Source organism: Amphiura filiformis, chromosome 16 (genome assembly GCF_039555335.1).
Source record: "Amphiura filiformis chromosome 16, Afil_fr2py, whole genome shotgun sequence".
NCBI lineage: Eukaryota > Metazoa > Echinodermata > Ophiuroidea > Amphilepidida > Amphiuridae > Amphiura > Amphiura filiformis.
In genome coordinates this window covers 61866497-61888371 of record NC_092643.1, presented here as the reverse complement: position 1 = coordinate 61888371, position 21875 = coordinate 61866497, and the positions used below count along the sequence as shown (strand labels likewise).

Here is a 21875-nt window from a genome sequence, read left to right as displayed (position 1 = left end):
TCCTGGATTTGACCTGCCCGTCAACCATGGGTGAGACTAAAAGGGTCCATTGCCACTCTGACTTTGAGAAACAGTTGATTAATTTGACGACTGGACATTGAAGACTAAACTCATATAAAAGATAAAGGACTAGGGATTACCTAGCAGAAGAATAACATTCAAATGATTGAAAATCATTGATCACTCTATATCCCTCTTCTTTTGGTGTGCTTACATCGTAAGCACTACTACTCCGCCCCTAACCCCGACATTTTCTACTTTTTGAAAAAATATTTAAGTCAGCTTTTTTCCTTATCAATTATATTACTATTATTTTATCAATATAACTATAATTTTATCAATATCATAGATATTTTAGATGACGTGGATGGAAACTTTATAAAAGAATATGCTTTTATGACATGCGACTTGGTGGTAAACCAGCCGTTGTGACACTTCCGGAACCAGGCATGTTGGTTATGCGTCACAGCTCACTGGTTGGTGCCCTCAGAAAGAAAGCTTTGTCTCAGCAATCGTGAGTATAATAATTTTTAAGATCTTCTGATACAGACTGTATCAAAATGAATGGTACAAATCCGTTTTGGTGTTTATTGAAAATCTCACATAAGGTCTTCTTGAAATAACCATAATTTATTATTATGTGACTGTTTATGACATTAACCAACAAATTATATGGATCCTATGTTGAATTTTGATGTGACAGTCATGTCCATAATCAAGGTTGATGGGAACCAATCATTTTGATACACCCTGTATCGTAGTAGCTAAGTCGGTACTACGATGAACAAAAGCCCATTTTCGAGCAAAATTGGTGTGTTTTTACCCGAAGAAGATTCCATTCCCACAACCTATATAGACCTTTCCTATAATTTGCACTTTCCTGCCTTTCTTGGGGTGAACATCGATATCACGCCCTTGTTGACCTGTAGTTATTTTATAATTATGTGATACCCTTCTCAATGTTCAACGCATTAATAGCGGAAAATGACAATTATGAAAGGTCTATATGAATACGAATAAGAGTTAAAATCTTTCTATATATGGATTACCAATACAGATGAATTTTCATGTTAATGATTGTTCGAATTCAGTTGGTCAATTCTCTTTTATTACAATTAGTTCTTGTTGGGGTTGTGCAATAATACCACCGTGGTGTATTATGAAGGGGTTACAAGCCAAAACGGGGGAGGGGAGGGCAAGAAGTTGTGGCAGCTCGAAGGAGGAGGATGGGGGCGAGTAATTTTGGTTCAGTTTTTGTGGTCGCGGTTTCAATATTGCGCCCTATAATTGTGTAAAAGTAAATAGTAATTCGGATCGCTTATTGTAGTAAATATAAGGTGTTATAATGATGTTCCTTTCTCAGCTGTAAGTTCCCAATTGTTGCTAAATTGCTTTATATTAATGTGTCTTGCATCGCTGCAGCGCTGTCTGGTGTGATAGAAAAGTGAGTCATTATTAACTAAATTAGAACAAGGGGCGCTATTTATCCTAAACCTAATTAACATAATTAAGTCGAAAAGACTTGTGTCGGAAAACAAGCACTTCAATTGACCATGGAAATAAAAGATCTACTATTTACTATTTTATACTGGTATCAGTTTAAACTTTAATTTTCAAATATTTATTCTTAGAGTGACAGTAATAGAAGGTGTTGGGAAGGAACTTCTGAAAGAAAACGGACGTGTGGTCGGTGTCAAGTATCGACGAAAAGGACAGGATAATATGGAGGTAAATAAATATTTCGTATTACCTCTTTGAAAAAGAGAAGCTGACGCTTGGCAAAGGGGCAAGGCAGATTTCAAGGGGGGACCAAAACTTGACGAACATTGTAAAATATTCAATTTCAGGGCGGCCAGTATCCCACGGGGGGACTTCTCATAGGGGGAAAGGTTGCCCCCTTGCCCCCACCTCACCTCTGGATAGGCCACTGGGGCATTGTTTTATTTTTTACCCATATAGAGACCAACACTTGACATTTGACCTTGATTCATATAACTCAAGAACTGTACATCGCAGATAGGTCAAACTATACTTTTTCTGAATCCTAATAATGAGAGCAATACAATTAGATGGTTTTATACATATTCACCCAATTTGAAATTTCAGCCCTGCTTTAGTGGTCATTTTTGTTTTATTCAAATTAGCATTTTTCCCTTACTTCCTTTTTGCCCTTTTTTGATATGTTTTCAGGAGGGTGTTTAGAGACACAAGCAAGCAAAAACATTGGTCATGTTGGTGCTCCAATTTTGTGTACCCATTATTTTACTCCAATTTACTAGTCTACATTCAGCACACAAAAAGACTTACATATATGATTATGGTGAAAATCAATAGTGATTCACGCAAGCTAAGGTCAGGAGAGCGTAGCTAGTATGAGTTGTATTGATAAAGAAATAGTTCCATAAGAAGAAGTTGCTAGGGCCATAACATTTACTGAATGGCATGTTTAAAGTTTCATCAATCTACCTTCCGGTGATTTCCATAATCATTTGCAAAGAAACAGTGAGTCGATACGCAGATCGTCACTGCGCACGGTGAACTGCGCATCGACGATGACGTAGTCTTGGTTTAGATCGCAAAGTATTTCGGGAATTACCAAAATGGTCTATTTAATATTTCCACAGGAGATGAGAGCCCCATTGGTTGTAGTTAGTGATGGGCACTACCCTCATCTGTCAAGTGAATTTCAAACCACTTACAAACCAACCAGCAAATCATGCTGCTTGGCTCTCATGCTCAAGGATCATGAATTTGGCGAAGGATTTGGAAAGCACAGCCTTGAATTTGTCGTTGGAACTCTTCACGCGCAATGGAATGTATTTTATATAAACAAACGTGAGATTCGGTCAATGATCTACGTGAATGGACCTACACCATCAGATTTGAATAACTTTGTTGAGGAGAAGGTAGCACCATTTGCTCCAGGTAATAGCACTACTCTCTTAAACCTATATACCATTCCTATGTGGGTGATTATAAAATAACGAAATCGAACACAAGAAGGTCATTATATCGATGTTCACCCCATCAACGGTAGAAAATTGCCAATTATAGAAATGGTCTATTGCAATTGTAATATCTGTTAGTATTGTTATTTTTTCGTAGACAAAATTCTTGCTACTTTCATGATGTAACTTGCCTCTTACTTATCAGATCACATGAAAGAATCCTACCTTAGAAGCGCCAAGTCTGTTTCAAGAGTTCAGTCTGTACGAACAAAAAGCATGGCGGCAAATGTGGACAGTACTCCTGGGGTTCTAGTGCTGGGCGATGCGTTTAACAACCGACATCCTATAAATGCGTGTGGAATGACAGTAGCACTCAAAGACGTGTGTTATTGGTGGAATGCACTGTCTAATGTCAAAGATCTCAGTAAGTGTAAAGGCAAAGATAGTATAGTATATGTTTGCGTGCGGAGAGGGTACAGTACTTATATAAACAGTAGACTTCGGTTATATATATATATAATGCGCTTTTATAAATGCGCACGTGACCAGATGGCCAGCACCATATTTGCATTACATCACTGTCAATCACTGAAATGGCGACCATTGAGGGAGTGGCTACAGTTGTGACCTTGTTTCGTGGCTAGCACTGGCAAGGAACATTGGCTGGAGGTTCGATGCTATAAATTTGCAAGGATAAATCATGGATATCGAAGGATCATGATTATTGCACAGCACCCCACCCCATGTACAAACATAACTAATTTTTATTTATTTATTTATTTATTTATTTATTTATTTATTTATTTATTTATTTATTTATTTATTTATTTATTTATTTATTTCATTTGGATTTGGATTTGGAAGATACCTTCTCTTAAATAACAGTATTGCGAACCACCAGCATACATAACTCGATGTAGAAAGTCTTTCCTATTCAGAGGAAATATTGCAATTACACACCTTATTGCCTTTTAACAATAACCATTGACACTAGCACATATTAGAGAAGATGTAAGAAAAGGATGGAGAACAGAATTATATCCTTGAGATAATCCCGTAGGTAATCCTGTTGCACCTATCATAGTCCTTTATTCTCAAGTGGTGGGTTAACCAACAGTTAACAATGAGAGGAAATTCCTGAACCTAGTTCAGTTGGGGATGATTTGAAGTGACCGCCAATTATGACCATTTGATATTTAATACCAGCAATGTGAAAAAAAAAAAAAAAAGAAATAATGTAGTGCCAAAATAATGTACCCTTTTACGGAAGGAGCAAAGTTTAACAAGTTATAACTCCGCTTCTGAAGTACGAATGTCAGCGGCGAATGTCAGGTTATTATTTCCCAGTCTTTAAAAAAAATTGCAGGCAGAGGTGGGAATCGATCTCGGTACCTCCCGGTTAAACAGCACTGACCACTAGACCAACTAAATATCTGTTGTGAGATGTGTGATATTAATCTTTGATATTGCTTAATGGAACAAATCGCGGAATTAAATCAGTAATAAAAGAAATAGATTCTTATATAGCGGTCAAATTAGATAAAAGGGGAAATATTTGTCCCTGCTCGAAAGAAAATATAGGTTAGAAAATTATCAAATAAATTTAAATTACAAATTGAGATTTTATATTTCTTTCTTTCACGAGGCGACATTATCACAGACAAACACTGTATAAGCTAAAAACTCGACTCTCATCACTAGATGCTGTCATTTAGCTCAATGGTAGAGCATCAGACTGCTGATATCAATATCGTTGGTTCGAGTCCTCCTGCCAGCAATGGTTATATTTATGATTTTAATGCTACGCTAAAATTTGTTCAATTTTTTCGTTTATTTATTTATTTATTTATTTATTTATTTATTTATTTATTTATTTATTTATTTATTTATTTATTTATTTATTTATTTATTTATTTATTTATTTGTTTTTGTTTATTTATGTAAATAATTTGATATATTTGAAAGAGGTATTTGAGCAATTTTATAATCCTATGGGGTCATTTTGAACCGCCACCCCTTCCAACTTGCCAAACGCACAACACCTATGAGTTTGCATCATACATGTCATCATTAGTCACGATTATGCACTTTCAGTTTCCCACGCGTTTGAACGGGAATTGGATTGCGTACTTTTTCGATGTCTAGTGAGCAAATTTTTTCATTATTTTGAGAAAATGATGTCAAATTTTCTATTCTATATTGTTTGGTAATAATGTCTTTTGCCAATAGTATGTTTAAAGTTGTAATTTTGTGTTTTTGATCGCAAAGATCGGATATTTTCGTTCCCGATTCGAATTCTGAACCCTTCGCAAGGGTGCCGATTTCGGCAGAACTTTGACGATAATTTTGCCTTTTGGACACTTAAATGCTTTCGATCCTTAATTTTGTTTCAACCGAGTCTTAAATTATCAAGCACAATACAGTTGGTACCACATTTATATACATTGATGAAATTTTAAATATTTTTTTCAAGTTTCTAACCGGCGCAAATCGTTAAGTGTGTATTTCCCATTGACATCCAAAATGGCGTAAGCCAGTCCTCAATATACATTGGCAAGCGAGTCTATGTCATCATCATAAAAATTTAAAATTCAGGTCCCACAAAAATACAGTAATTGTGCAAAAGAGGACATAAATAATTTCTTTCTGCAACCATAATGGGCCGCAATATATCACTAACCGCATAGTCCGAGGCAAGGTTCATTATTGTCAGGGTTAGGGTCTTAGGGTTAGGGTCTTATGGTTAGGGTTAGGGGTTAGGGGTTAGGGTTAGGGTTAGGGGTTAGGGTTAGGGTAAGGGTTAGGGTTAGGGTTAGGGATTAGGGTTAGGGTTAGGATTGTATTCGTATTTATTATACTAGTTTATTCCGTAATCAATAAGTATCATAAACAAACACCTTTCTGGCACAACGAATCATAGCACAGTCGTGTAGGCATTAGACTATGGATACAAAGGTTGTGGGTTCGAACCCCAGGTAAACCGTTATAGAATTTTAATTCTATCGATTTCTTTTTTTTTTATTAAGTAAGAGGAAATAATAATGGTAATAAACTCTAGCCTCATAGGCCTATTAATTACATGTATGTACTATGTGTTATCGCATTGTGGCCCATTATGGTTGCAGAAAGAAATAACGCACGCCGGCAACTAGACTACTATACAAAAAAATAGTATCAAATCTTTCCTGCTCAATCAATATAATACTTGCAAATAGATCATAGTTTACTAATCTAATCCTGTAATATAGACCTGTTATATCACCTGTATTTGCATGTAGAGTCTATACATGGTTTGTTATGGTAGGGATTAGTGTCCGATCTCTGTAATGTAATGTAAATGAAGCATATTTATATGCAGGAAGAATCGATCAGGGCGCTATCTATTAGGGAAAGATAAACACTATTCAAAATATCAATAGACAAGAAGAAACGGATGTAGAGATTTGTAATTGAGTCATGCATGATTTAACAGAAGGTTCTTTCCAATTCCCAAACGTAATGTATTTATTATTTTTTCCTGCACAAATTAATGCCGACCAAAATTTCGGAAATTTCAGGACCTTTTTTTGGGGGGGGGGGGATTTTCTCAAATTGCAAATTATTTACAGATTTTGGTGATTTTTTGGGTTATTAAAAAAAACACCGACCGTAGAACAGGGTTTCTTTTTTTCTTCGCCTTACTTATAATTTTAAAAATATTATTTGTTCCCCCCTTTCGGTTAGGCAAAACCCACCTCCCCCATTTTACACTTATAAATTAATTGTTTTTTGCTAAGTTTCCCCTTCCGTGTAAAGTAAAACTTTATAAGCCGTTTGAACCAAACTGAACGAAATTGACGTATACAATTACAATATATAATACCATGACAATAATGTGTGTGACGATCAGTTACCATACTAGCTCCATGCATCTCATGCATCACATACGTGATTGTACGTCAAATTGTCATATAACGTATGAGCGTGATGTATAGTATACGAGCCTTCCTCAACATCTTCCAGCCGGGATGATTAGATCATGTATAATCCTTTACGTGTTTATACTTTAAGTTTACGTCAAAGGGTGTACAAATTACCGATTTAGCATGGGGGACACAAAAAAGTGCTTAAAAACACACATTTTGAATTAGTTTTTTGTCAATTTTGATACTTATTGAATGTGAGCGAGCAATTGAGTATTAAGTTAGGGGTTGAGGAGGACGGGCGGGGACATCTAGTTCGAGAGGGGCATTATTCCGAAAAGGGCTAAAGTTATAGTTTCGTCAATTTACGTTAAAATTAGAGTTAAAATTAGGGTCAGGGTTATGTTCAGTGGCGGCACTACGGGGGGGGGGGGGAATTTTCGTCAACATTACCTTAGCAATGGAAAAGGGCTCGGTATGGGCTCGGGCCCGAATATTCCCGCATAGTCCAGTCGAACAATAATCCTAAGGCTAATATCCCCGTGATCTATATCATACACATACTACATGGTTAGCGGAGACATCGGGAAAATACCCGAGGTACTGGCTACGGGCCTAAAACCCCGAGCCAGTAGGATGTGATAGGCCTGTAGCAGTACCGAGGAAAACTAGTTTGACCTATTTCCCCGATTAAACCTATACCAAGCAGCATTTGTTTTTTACACCTCTTACATATTTGTGAGCTTATGGTGCCAATTATTTAGTTATCTTACATGTAATTCAAATAAATGAAAATTAACTTGCCATTCTTTATTGATCCAATATTCCACAATCAAGTTCAAAGTTACGGTAAGCTTATAAAGATTGATTTTTTTTAATGAAATAGCATAGCAGTGAAAATATTACATTCAATACGGATCCGACGTGCAAAATTCTAACGCCAAACACTGACACTGGGATTGAGGTTGTAGGGAAATAGCAGAAAATATTATCCAGTGAGTTGATAGTTTATTTCGTAGATCAGCTGGTGGTAGCTAAATCTAGTTTTGTTGTGTCGTACGCAATTGACCAATCAGTTTGCACCGTTAGCTCATTATGTAAGAGGTGTAATTAAAACGTTTTCTAGCTATAATGTTCGGTACACTGCTGTGTTTTCCCGCTCAAATAAGTCGCTCACGGTTGTTTGATGGGATCATTTATTAATTTTTGAAACAAAACATCATGTACAGCCAAATTTTAGGCTTAAACAGCTAAATGTGATATCATGCTAATGTATACAGAGGCTTTTGAGTCATTCTCAACTTTAATTTCCCTCTGTTACAAAATTATTCACTTTTATTTTATAGCATTTTTATAGCTTTTTCGTATATAAAATGTATCTATTAATGACAAAATTGGTGGCGCTATTTAGTTACTGGAAATTACTGTTTCAAGCTTTTAATACAAATAATTCCTATTATTTTTTGATAAAATGTTTATAAAATTTCCTTGTTGCTTGTTTCACCTATTCCAACTGTTTTAATGGCAGTATTAACCATTAGCGCCATCTATAGTTTGCATTTAGTTAATAATGAAGCCAATTCTGTATACATCAAACAGCCGTGCGCTGTGGCACATTTCTGTCACAAATATTTGCCGCTGCAACTGTGGCAAAATGCACTCAAAACATCGAGTATAAAAAAATTATATGACGGTGGTAAGAATGATGTAATACAGTCTTTTTCTTTACCGACGTTACCTTAATCATGTTAGTCGGAATGTGTCTTTTTTCAGCCGATGATAAAGCTATCTACGAACAAAAGCTTCGCTTCCACAAGGAACGACTAGATTGGGCGTATGCTCTAAATGTTATGGCTGAGTTATCTACTCGTCTTTTCAGTCTTAATGATGGTAAGATTATTGAAACAGATTACTCCCAATAAATAATATTGTTTTACCTCGAGGCTGACATTTTGAGGAATGTGAGACATTGTTGATTCCATGGGATATACTTGACGTTAAATGACGACATCTCAGGCCTACCCTCAAGGGCTTACTGTAAAGGTGAATTGCTAAAGTCATCTTTATTTCTTCCTTATGAATTTCCTACCAGAAAGCATAATAAAGATGCAACAGTTCATGATCAAAAGTTTGCGAAGCGTACCGGAGGAAGAGAGATCCAAACCGAATGACGTATCTGGCTTATTTGGAGGGTACGTATAGTATAAAACCATTAGTCAGTGGCGTAGCGTCATAGGGTCACAGGGTTATGTGCCACAAATCGATCGGATTTAGAAAATCTCATAGGAACATTGCCGAAAAATGATTTGTGCCAAAATCGGCGGGACTCATAACATCATGTATTGGGTTGATTTTTAATGTTATATAATCTACATTACCAGTCATTTTCCATGGACGCCATAGGATTGATGTATTATTGCGTACAAACAGCTTGGCGCAAAATCTACGCGTGTTTCGGTGTTTTTTTATTTTTATAAGATATCACACAAAAAAGAATTACAAAGCAATCATAAAAAAAAATCACAAAAGATCACCTAAAAAAAAAAATTGCACAAATTTAATTAACACTAGTGATACAATCCAGCAACAAATGTTGAAAAATCATAGCATACCTCATAGCATGGATCATGCAGCCATCAAAACTTAATGAAATAGATACAGCAAAATTACAAATCAAACCTCCATTTACGGAAATGGGCAGAAAGCTTGTCTTTTCCCTTGGCAATAAAGTATTCTGTTTCCTATTAAATTTAACATGGGCCCTAAATCCAATAAAAGTTGGCTTTTTATTTTGAAATTTACAAATATAAATATAATATTTTAAAATCAGGAATAAATGAGTAAGGAATTTATCACCTGGGACACCAAACATTTTATTAAATTTTGAACAGGAAAAATCAATATCATGTTTGTTAACAATTACAGAAATAAGCTCATTCCAAATTGGTTTGACAACTTCACAGTCACAAAACACATGAACAGTTGTCTCAGACATCTTATCACAAAAGGAACAATTTGGGGAATCCTTTCTTTTGATCTTAAAAAGAAAGTCATTGAAGGCGATAGCCTTGTGAAATATCTTGAAATAAAATGAACGGAGACGAGTGTCAATAGAACATTTAAAATTATTAAGGTGAATTATTTCCCAATCCTCGCAAGAATCACAACTTGCTTCAAGATCATCCACCAACTCACTCCAATCACTCATACGCTTTTCAGGAATACACTTTTCATTCATAACAAAATAAGTGTACTTGGGAACTTTTGTATTTCTGAAAAGATCTTCTACAATACGATCAAAAACAATAGTATGAGTAATTTCAGCGGTTGGATTATCGAACCATGATCTGGGAATATTTTTCATTAGAAAATTATATTTTTGTCTACCTCGGCGCGAAATATCAAAATCAAGGACTAATTCTTCAAAAAGCTTAAAATCAGGGAGAGGAGGATTAATTAAGTCACTAACAAACAAAATACCATTGTCCCACCATTCTTTGTAAAAAAAGTACTGTTTTGATTTTGATCTAATATTTTTATTATACCATAAGGACTGACAAGCTCCAAGGTCTGAAAAACTAACATCAAACAATAACTTAACAGCAATTTCCTATAATAATACCAGGTTCTAAGTGAATCGGCTAATTGAGAACTCTGTAAATGTTTCAACACTCTTTCAGGAGCATATGAATGCCACAGGATATCACCATACAAATCATCCATTTTGTTAACTCAATTGATTTCCACAAAGACTTATAGTCATTGTCAAGCAAATGTTTAACCCAAGTCATTTTCTGTGCAATGGCAAAATTATAAGGATCAATCATACAAAGACCACATAATGAATAATCATTGCACAAGCATTTTCTTTTGACTCTATCATTACCCCCATTCCAAATGAATTTGAAAAACAATTTCTCAAGTTGTTTAAAAATGATTTAGGAATTTTGATAGACAAAACTGAAAATAAAAATAAAAGTTGAGGCAGGAGAAGGGACTTAATAACACAGATTTTTCCAATCATAGAAAGGTTTCTAGAACGCCAACAATTTAAAGTACCCTCAATTTGTTTAAGCTTAACCTTAAAATTAAGATCAAACATAGAATCAATATTCAAGGAAAAGTGGATGCCTAATGTTTTAAATTGGTTTGTTTTCCAAGAAAGACCTTTATCTGACAATGGGAAGTGTAACGACCCCTTTTTTGCACCAAGCCAGAGAGCTTCTGATTTGGATAAATTAATCTTGCAACCGGAACAATTTGAAGTTTACGTATTACTTGACTAACGAGTGCTTTTGTGAATTTACACAGTCGTAAGTTGGGACGCGCGCAGTAACAAAAACCGAATAATACTCGTCTATTATGAGCTGATCATAATATAATGCAGCTTATGTTTGATGTATATGAGAGTTTAGTTGCAAAAGCCTTTATATCCACTTTTTGACTTTTTGAAAAAACAGCTTTTTTTAATTGTGCAAAAATTACTTGTTCAATTTGATTCATTTTGGTTTTGAATAAAGTGCTGATGAATAGAAACTAAAAGAATAGGTTTGGTGCAATTTTCAAGCCTTCCTATTTATTTTATTATTTATTTTATATCGCGCCTTCTGTGGATGTAAGGGCTTTTACAACTAAATAAATGTATCCCTTTTCTAGAAACCACTTTTGCAATCGAATTCGAGCCCATGCCTTTGGCACTACTTTTTGTAACTTGACTAATGCTTTCAAAATCAAAAGGAAAAATTAAAATATCTCATTCACTTTTTTTAAATATAAATTTTTTATTAAATTCGGCAAAACGCCATTTTGAGTATTTCCGAAGCTACAACTTTTGTTAATTATTAAAATGATTATTTCAAGCATTGTGACCCCGGATTGTGACCCAAACAGAGTTCCTTTTGGTTTTAATAGGTAAAGAACATTCAAGGCTACATGAATTTGGCTGCACAATTTGCGAAATTTGCTGCACAATGTGCGAAATTGGGTGCACTATTTAGAATTTTGAATGCGTATTAAATGAAATAGATTGCACATTTGCTAAATTGAAATCGAGAATGTAAGCGTTCATTCAATTTCGCGCGAAAAGGAATGACACTTATACTAAACTGAACGACCAAAGTTTGAAATTGGACGGGAAAACCTATATTATACATCAAAATAGTCAAACAAAACTATTTTATAATTCATTTTAAGTTCAGATTTCCGGAAATTCCCTAAGATTTCCCAAACAGGAAATATACGATATCAATTTCACCCAGAGGTGATGTAAGGGCTTTTCCAACTGAGTTCTTCATATTTGTAAAAGGCTCCGTCAGTTTTGATTCTAATCTCGCTTAATGTACAGTACACCGGAGATCAAGGAATGATACGAGAAGTGTTATAAACTACATTTTGTTGAAATCGGTAACTTGCTCTTGAATCATTGAAAATGAAACTATTTGATTCATTATTCGACCGTGTCTAATATTTCTGCCTGTATTTTTTCACAGGACTATAACCGATCCAAAGGCCGTGAATAATATGCTTGATGGAACAATTCAGGGTACTATTCAAGAGATCTACGACACACAGCCATATCTATATGCTGTGTGGGAAGCTATGAAAGTTCGGAGAAAGTGGAACGCTATGATGAAAGAGATCATGGAACCTTATGCCTAATGCCACTGTCAAACTTTCACGCCGCTTGCGGTATGACGTATCAGCCAATCACCACGATCACAAGCCTTGATTGTGTCAGTTTGTCTGCAATGCGCGTGCGTCACGCCGCTCAGTCAGTATGAAACCAGCCATAGTGAGAGACATTACAAACCCGATACTATTATGCAAAACGGAATTTATACATTTATTTGTAATGGATGTTATAATAGGAATACTTATGGATAAATCGAAAGCATTTGATACTATAGAGAGTTCCCGTGTTTTGGGTTACCCGCCATCTTGGAGGGAAACCTAAACTCCGTTTACAATTTTCAGAATACCAACACTCGCGCAATAATTAGCAAATGTTATTTTGTAGAATGTAGCACCAATAGGGTCATTGACCAAATCAAAGGAATGAGGAATACGGCGGTGCGAATCACGTTATAAACACTATTGTAGTCCGTTCCGCTTGAAAACACGGGCACTCTCTATTGCTCACAAAAGACTATATTTAGAAGGACGGATTAGTGTAGTGGTCCTCTCGCTCGCTCATCACCACTGCGGCCCGGGCTCAATTCCCGGCGTTGCCACATGTGAGTTTGGTTGCTCGTCCTCGCAGGTTTTTCTCCGGGTGCTCCGGTTTTCCTCCTGCATCCAAAATCGGACATCTTCCCATATCCCTGTTCCGTCATATCCGGATGGTATCCCTTGAATTTATTAGCTTCTGAGCACTATTGGGCTTTGCCTGGCTTTGACCGAATAGTATAAATAAAAGAAAATATTATAAGTCCTATCATTATGGTTTAGTTTCAAGTTTTTTTAATTTTTGGTCCGGTACTTTATATTTTTTTTTTTTTTTTATGAACGACATTTGCATCTTAAGGTATTATCGTATATGATTCCACTGTTTCCTTCTGACATAGAAATGATCAGCTAATGATTTTTACGACTGGCCCTCGAAGTCTATGATGTCCGGGAATTGCCTAATTTCATGCAAAATCATGCCAGTGTTTCTGTTCAGAAACCGAAGAAAACGGTTACTTAAAATCATTAAAAATTACTCGATCTCTCCAATCTGTGGTATACTTGCAGTATTTTTATGTTAAAACATTAATAATCATGATCAATCCACATTTAGCCAAAATTATGCAAATCTGCTCATTAATGCTTAACTTATCCGGTAATGATTTTTTCTTTTAATTTAAATTAAGGGCGCACAACCATATGATATTATTCAATAATTAATTTAATGAAAGACAATAATATAAATTTGAAGATAATAAAGAAAAATAAATGATCTTGGGCACATGCTTTCGAACTATAAACTATTGATGAACTTACTCGTGTACATACAAAAGGATGCATTTTATGTAGCACTTTGGATGAATATTTGACTTGCCAAAATAGTACAGTACCGTAAAACCTCGTCTACAAGCATATATAGTGTTTTTGATGAAAGCTAAATTAATACGATACATGCGTAAATATGGCAATACAATAGATTGGTCTTACAATAATACTTGTTTGTATGTGCTTGGATCTGTAATTTATTTGCTCAAATTCCATAATGGCGCCTGGATCAAGTTAGCTTTTATCAGAAGCATTCTATATGCTTGTAGACGAGGTTTTACGGTATATGTTTCGTCAATTATATATGAGGAAACTTACATTACTATTCCAGCAATCACTAAATAGTGATTAAAACATCAAAAAAGCATTTTCCCAAAAAGTTCTCCAACGTTTTAAATTATATAAATGTCCAGTCAAGAAAAGATTAGAAAAACTTTTTAAAATAACTTTTATCAAAACAATATTTCAACAATGTTGATGTTGCCTAAATGTTATTGTAAATCCATTTTCTAGCACACATAAATAGAAATGTTTTGTCAGCTTTCAAATAACATAAAGGATAAAAAGTTTTGAAACCTTTTTGAAAACATTGTATATGTAGAAATGTTGTGAAAACGTCTGATAACACGTTTTCTTTTAACTTTTATGAGCACTACACATTACGATGAAAACTAAAAAGGTTTATGTGTTTGCCGGGATACTGCTATTTTTGTTTATTTGTTGTTGTTTTTGCCAAAAACTGGCCTTGTAAGAATCATCTAAATAGCTAGACAATCCCAAGCTCGGTTCCATCGCTGGGTAACTGGATACTACATTGTACAAAACTTGTGCACAAATTAATTATCACAACCGTAAGCCTGAACTACCATCAACAAAGTAGTGCTCCTGGAGCACTGAGTGATGACGACAACTATTAAAAATTTACTTGTTCCTGGTTTCGTGGGAGCGGATCACATTAAGACAAGCTTAAAGTTGGGAAATAATCCGCAAGTTTGGTGAGATTGCAAACAGTGGCGGATTGAAGCTGTCAGCAAGTCAGCAGTTGCTGACAAGGCCCCTGTTATTTTTGCCAAAGGGCCCCCCTGCTTTTTTTTTTTGCTTCAATTGTTTTCTGCAAGGTTCAAAGGTGCGGTGGGTAGAATAGTACTGAAAAGGTTATATATATGTCCGTGCATGCAAGAGGACATTTTATTTAAGCTTATTTATGCCAGCATTTATGATTCTTGAAAAGTTTCACTTTGCCCGTTTTGGCCCCAACTAAAGGTCAAAGGTCAAGGGCCCCAGGGCCCAAATTTAATATTTGGGAATACAATTTCTATAGAATCAGGACTGCGAATTGGAGCATTATACATTCTCAAAATACAAGTAGGTCATCTAGTATGTGCCCAGGGGCCCCAATGTTAGATATAAGGGTATCATCAAAGCTGGCTCTAATACTACAAAGGACCGCGTATGTGGACCGTGATACACATAGGCCTAAATGGTCTTTCCCCTTAGATATGAATTTTGCCAGTTTTGGCCCAAATGTCAATACCAAGGGCCATTCGTTTCTCAATAACTAGTCATGGGTACATGAGCTCCAAAGGTCAAATATTATAGGCCCACTTGACCCTTTGTTTTAAAAAAGTAATTTAAAGCAAATACAGTTCATGCTGAGTTGGTACACCCAGCACTTAAGCAGTGTACCTTTCATGGGTACATGAGCCTCATAATGTCAAATATTATAGGCTACAGGGCCCAGATGGGCCGAGGCCCAGGGCCTACAAAATGTGAGGCCCCCAAAATTGCCCTGTGCATCTTGCTTTTTTAGACCTAAACACCGTGTTTTGGACCAAAATAGGGTAAAATTTTGCCCGCGCAAAGCGCGCACTGGCCCTGTATATAGCAAAATTCACCTTAATTTTGGTCTAAAACAGACTGATTTTTTTCCGTGCTTCACCCGCAAATATCATAGTAAAATGCTCGGCTCCCTCTAAATTGTTATGCTTCCGCCGCAATCTTATACGTAAGTCAAATCAAACTAAGCCACTTGAGTGTATATGCCTTCCTCACAGTGAGTTTGGGGCCCTCCAAATTTTGGCCGGGCCCAGGGCCCCAAAAAGGCAGATCAGGCCCTGACCAGGGGCCCTAAGGTGCATAGCGTAGATCCGGTGGGTTGTATGGGGGATGGGGGATAAATCCCCCTTTGCAACATGTTTTAACAGTTTACTTTCGCGCGCTTCGCGCACATTTGTGCCATAAACTTATTTTGTCGCCAAAAGGTCCTGGATTTAAGAATTTTTTTCAACCCCATCGCCCCTAATGTCAAAATTCACGCGTACTAACGTATTGGCTTCCTATTCCTTGAGGTCAGATTATGATATTAAAACTGATTCTGGACTTTAATCTAGGATTTTGCTTGCTTCTTTAATATTAAGCAAAAACAGAAAAGGAAATATTCCTTGTTGTTCTTTAGTACCTACCGTTTAAACACTCACAAATCTGATAAACCCTCGATTTGGGTATAGAATAGTGTGGAATTGCAATTTACCAAATGTATCAACTTTTACTTCAAATAGTATTAAATGGAATGAATATTCGCGCACTACGCGCACATGTCTCATAACATTGGGCCGAACTAATGCTCACTGGCCAAATTTTTTTCTTGCCCTCCTCCCGACAAAAATTCAGGCACGCTCCTGATTTCAACTCTTTACTATTGGCCCCCGGGATATTTTGCTGACAGGGCCCTTTTCCTTAAATCCGCCTCTGATTGCAAAGCATTATACCTTTTTCGAAATTCAAATACGCATACGTGATAATCCATAGCTATAAATAATGCTCATGGGTGCAAGTTGGAGCCGATCGCGACGGTTGCAAAGAATGAAAAACACTCGATGATATCGGCTTATTCGGCGGTCAAATACCTATAACACTGAGTAGGGAATGAGCCGATCGGATAATGTGAATCCTTAGACGATTTGTTACACCTTGAGAAATATATATAACGAGAAGAGACGCACCGATTCATGTCAGACTAAAGTAAAGATGATTTCTGTATGTGCAAATATTTCTTATTTTTTCTTCGTATGTTTTCAAAGTCAGACCGGGAACTATCGAGGTTTCAGCATTTTTTACATCAAATTGAATAAAACATTCCATTTGCAAAATTCGATTGCTTTCATGAATACGTTGTTATGGACATATTTGAGTACAAGAGGGAAATGTTTTGAAAAATGAACTCTACTTTTTATTATGATTATTGAAACAGATTATTCCCAACAGATAATGTTGTTTTACCTCGAGGCTGACATTTTGAGGAATGTGGGACATTGTTTATTCCATGCATGGGATATACTATTGCAGATTTTAATGTAAAACGCTTGGTCTCTATGGAAGTAGGAAAGTTATTCGTCCTACAATTGTCATTGACTTACTAATCATGCTAACTGTGCGAACAATGTTGCCAAGAGAGATGTGCATTCATTCGGGTGTGAGAAAAATATTTGTGGAATTTTGAGTTTTTGGCGAGAAAATATCGCACATTCATTCGGGTGTGAGAACAATATTTGTGAAATTTTGAGAAAATATCATCTCTCTTGGCAACATTGTTCGCACAGTTAGCATGATTAGTAAGTCAATGACAATTCTGAGGTCTGATTGTAGTAGCTTAAGAAATTACCTTAACGATCAAGTGAAGCTTCTTAATAAAATCCATCAATGCCATGGAGCTAGCCAGTTATTTGGTTTTAGAAATCCTACCAGATACATGGCCAATGGATCTCCCAGTTTCACGGGGAAAGACTCGCTGAATACTCGGAAAAGAAATAGACGGATAACAAAATATAACTTCAAAATAATCTTTAATTCCGCATCATCAAATCAACAAAGTATCACAACATAATATAGATTACGGATTGAGTACGCTTGCGGTCCGTCTCCTTCAATACTGACTATCGACTACACAAGGTCGTAGGCGAGCGTGATTGATGAGAGAAAGACCGCGGAGCGATATATTTAAATGATTAAAAAATAGAAAGAAAATAGCGCCATAACACATGTTTGCCTAATACTATTTTCTAAATTGTAGTTTTTTTGTTACAACCTGTACTGGAGTACCAGCCTTGGGTATCATACATACAGGAAATCTCCAAGGGCTAAAATACTGGCCATAAGTGTTGGGACGGTTTTAATAAGGTAACGATCAATGTTGAATCCTACTTTTTTGGTCACGCGCGCCTAGTGGCACCCAGCATCGATTGGTGGGGAAGTGAGGAGGATTGGGGTGTTAGGAAAAGGTATAGGCTTGACACCAAAGAAACCTCCATTTCATCACGTTAAAAAAATACGGAAATAAGGCCATAATATAGTGTATGTTTTCAATAAAGTATCCGAACACATTTTGACCATGGTTGTAGTTGACTCTCTTATAATATCTTAATCCAACATTTCATGAACTTGTTTTCTGATCTCAGCTTGAATGTGTGGAGCATATCTATAAGGTCTAATAGGAGAGTGAGTTTGGGCCTCCAAATTTTGGCCTGGCCCAGGGCCCCCAAAGGGTAAATCCAGCCCTGTATTCAGTACTACCAGGTGAGCACATTCATCAATTACACTAGAAGCAGTACTAGCGACCAAAATATCTGAAGCAGTGATATGCCTACCACCTTGACAGAGGCCAATGGTTTGTACAGGTAGATTATTGGACAATTTTGCGCTAACTATATAATGAGTAAGAGGAGGAATTTCTTGATTTTCCAAAACTCGAATCTGACTGCGCTGCTTTTGCCACAATCAATAATTGCGCAATGCTTTTTCAAAAACTTTTTGCCCAAAATGATACATGGTTCAGAGGCACCGGAAAAATTACACCATTGACTGAAATAAGCAATTTAAGCTAATTTAATCAATCCTGTGGTATCAGGTGACGAACTAACGGCAAATTGGTATGCAACCAATCATAATCAACGAGATTAATTGATGCACCTGTATCAACCAAACATTCTACCGCAGCGCCATTTACTGAAGTGGAAATTGTATTTGAATCTGACAAATGAATTTCAATAAATGTTTCCAAAAATTTGTATATTACTGTGTCTGTAAGGTGAAGGTCTATTAGTTTTAAAGGTTTCCTATCAACCCCAAACGCCTATAACACACAATTTCCCTTCTAGGCCTAAAATTAGGTTCACATGGTGGGGACTCATCTTTTTGGATACAATTTAGAGAGGAAAATGAAACCTCTGCCGACTTGTCTTTCTCTAACTTTTCAATCCTATTGGATATGCTTGAGACCGCACCTGTAATTGAATCGAATGCTGAATGAATTTCATTTCATACTCATGGGGTTTCTCTTTATGTTTAGCACTAGTATTTTCAGTGTCACTATTGGCAGTTTGCTTAACTGCGAAACCTAATCTTACCGCGTCAGAATTTCTATTTCGTCAGAATCTGAATCATCAGAAATGTCTAGTCATAAATCGGATGAAGCCATGAACTTGATGACAGAATTTTAAAAATAATGCAATTCAATCAATGCTCTCTTAAATTTCACAAAATATTAAAATTTAAAATCCATAATTCAAAATTTAAAAAAAAAACTATCAACACCAAATTTGAGAACAATTTATCACTACAAGTCTCTCAAAGAGCCTAATTAATTCAATGGTACCAAATTCAAAATGCCTGAATTGAACACCAAAATACAAATATTCGAATGCACTGGTCAATACTATACCACGCGCGAGTACAAAAGGAACAATCGAATAAACAGGTCAATGCCTTTGTTCCGGTTGCGTAATTTCATTGATGTAATCAATTAAGTCACAAAATAGCGCGAAACAAATAGATCATACTATGCCCATACTGAAATTAAAAAAGCTTTACACATCAATGGAATTCACAACGCAAAATGTAGCTACACGCAAATCAAAATATTATTCGGCCTACTAAAATGTCTATTTTATTAACTACGTTGTTGACAATACCAAATTATATTCACATTAAATGACGCCATCGTATAAAATTACTTACCAACATGAATTAAAAATAAAAATGTTAAGGACAGGCCAGGGCGTATCAAACTGCTCCATCCGTGGAAACATACATATTAATTTCAAGATGTTGTCTAACGGCATGACATAAAACATTGATATGAAAACCAAAAACACGGATTCTTTCACCATCTGTTGTAACGAGATTTGATCTTAATTGGGGAACGAGTAACCGGGAATAACATGCCTGTCTTGGTAAACGTCATATCTTCTGTAAATCTTCGGTAGACATCTTGGTTGGTAAGGACTCTGTAAAATCTCGAAACCTCAACTTAATGAAAGATTCCGTATTATCGAAGAGGTCATAAAATATCCTAAAACCTAACGCACGTAAACACACAAATAGACAACAACTAAACAAAATATTATGTTCGTGTATATTTTAATCCTAACTATATACAAACTTACATATGAGGGCGCATCCAACTGCTCCATCCGTGGAAACATACATATTTATTTATTTATTGGAACATACACTTTTATATCAGTGGCACACGCCTAACCAGCGGTGCGTTCAAAAACAATATATATATAGAAACAAATTTAAACACAATTAAATATACATGCAAAAATATAAAACAAAAGCAAAAGAAATTGCCTGTCTCAACCCAAGTTGACTTGAAATGGGTTGTAAACAGGAAAATAAACAAAATATAAAAATACACAATTATACAGTTTAGCTAGCAACGCAGAATTCATCACATACAAATAAATACATTAAATATCAGTACCGTTCAAACTCAATTCGGATCTTGCCTTCCATGCTCTTTTTACGAAGGATTTGCAGAATTTATCAAAGGTGTGATAGAAATCTTCTGCCTTACTTATATTATCAAACAATTTTACACTTCCAAGGGTCATATTATACTTTACGTCTAAGTTACCAGATATGAATAATTCCCAAATATCTATACCATTTTAATTGATTAGCTCTTTCTCAAGTTTACTGTATTCATCAGCCCTGATTGTGTTAAGTGAGTGACATGTGAAAAGGAAGTGTTTTACATCCTCGCGATCAATATTACATAATTTACAAATACCATATTAATTTCAAGATGTTGTCTATCGGGATGACATAAAACATTGATATGAAAACCAAAAACACGGATTCTTTCACCATCTGTTGTAATGAGATTTGATCTTAATTGGGGAACGAGCAACCGGGAATAACATGCCTGTTTTGGTAAACGTCATCTCTTCTGTACATCTTCGGTAGACATCTTGGTTGGTAAGGACTCTGTAAAATCTCGAAACCTCAAATCTATGAAAGATTCCGTGTTATCGATGAGGTCATAAAATAACCTAAAACCTAACGCACGTAAAAACACAAATAGACAACAACTGAACAAAATATTATGTTCATGTATATTTTTATTTTAACTACAAACTTACATATGTGGGCGAATCCAACTCTTCCATCCGCGTGGAAACATACATATTAAGTTCAAGATGTTGTTTATCGGCATGACATAAAACATTGATCTGAAAACCAAAAACACGGATTCTGTTGTAACGAGATTTGATCTTAATTGAGGAACGAGGTGCCGGGAATAACATGCCTGTTTGGTAAACGTCATCTCTTCTGTAAATCTTCGGTCGACATCTTGGATGGTGTTATCGAAGAAGTCATAAAATAACCTAAAATCTAAAACAAAGTATTTTTCATAATAGACTTTAAATAGTCTTTTTTTTTTATTTGAGCATAATCTAGCATTTGATGTTGTTGTTGCAGTAATAAAACAATGATTTGTTTTAAATATTTTGTTTTTCTGATGAGTTGCAGTTAATATATGATTTCTATTGGTGTGGTTGTAGTGGTAATGATGATGATGTGGATGATGTTAATGATGATAGATAATACTAATGATGTCAGATGATTATTATGATCGTGGTGGTGATGATGATGATGATGACAGTGATTTAAGTTTTTTATTTAGTATGCAATCTTTTTTATTTATTTATTTATTTATTTATTTAATGACATCTTTAACGAGGGTAAACCC

General features: G+C 35.7%; 1 protein-coding gene across 1 annotated transcript; it reads left to right on the top strand.

The window, feature by feature from the left end:
- The first annotated feature begins 398 nt into the window (after positions 1 to 398).
- On the top strand, positions 399 to 12740 carry LOC140136307 (squalene monooxygenase-like). The gene is made up of 7 exons (XM_072158033.1): positions 399 to 514; positions 1632 to 1728; positions 2625 to 2925; positions 3154 to 3372; positions 8624 to 8740; positions 8943 to 9042; positions 12340 to 12740. Exons 1-7 carry the CDS (start codon positions 402 to 404, stop codon positions 12506 to 12508), a joined length of 1116 nt encoding a protein of 371 aa, XP_072014134.1. The 5' UTR covers positions 399 to 401; the 3' UTR covers positions 12509 to 12740.
- The last annotated feature ends 9135 nt before the right edge of the window (positions 12741 to 21875 follow it).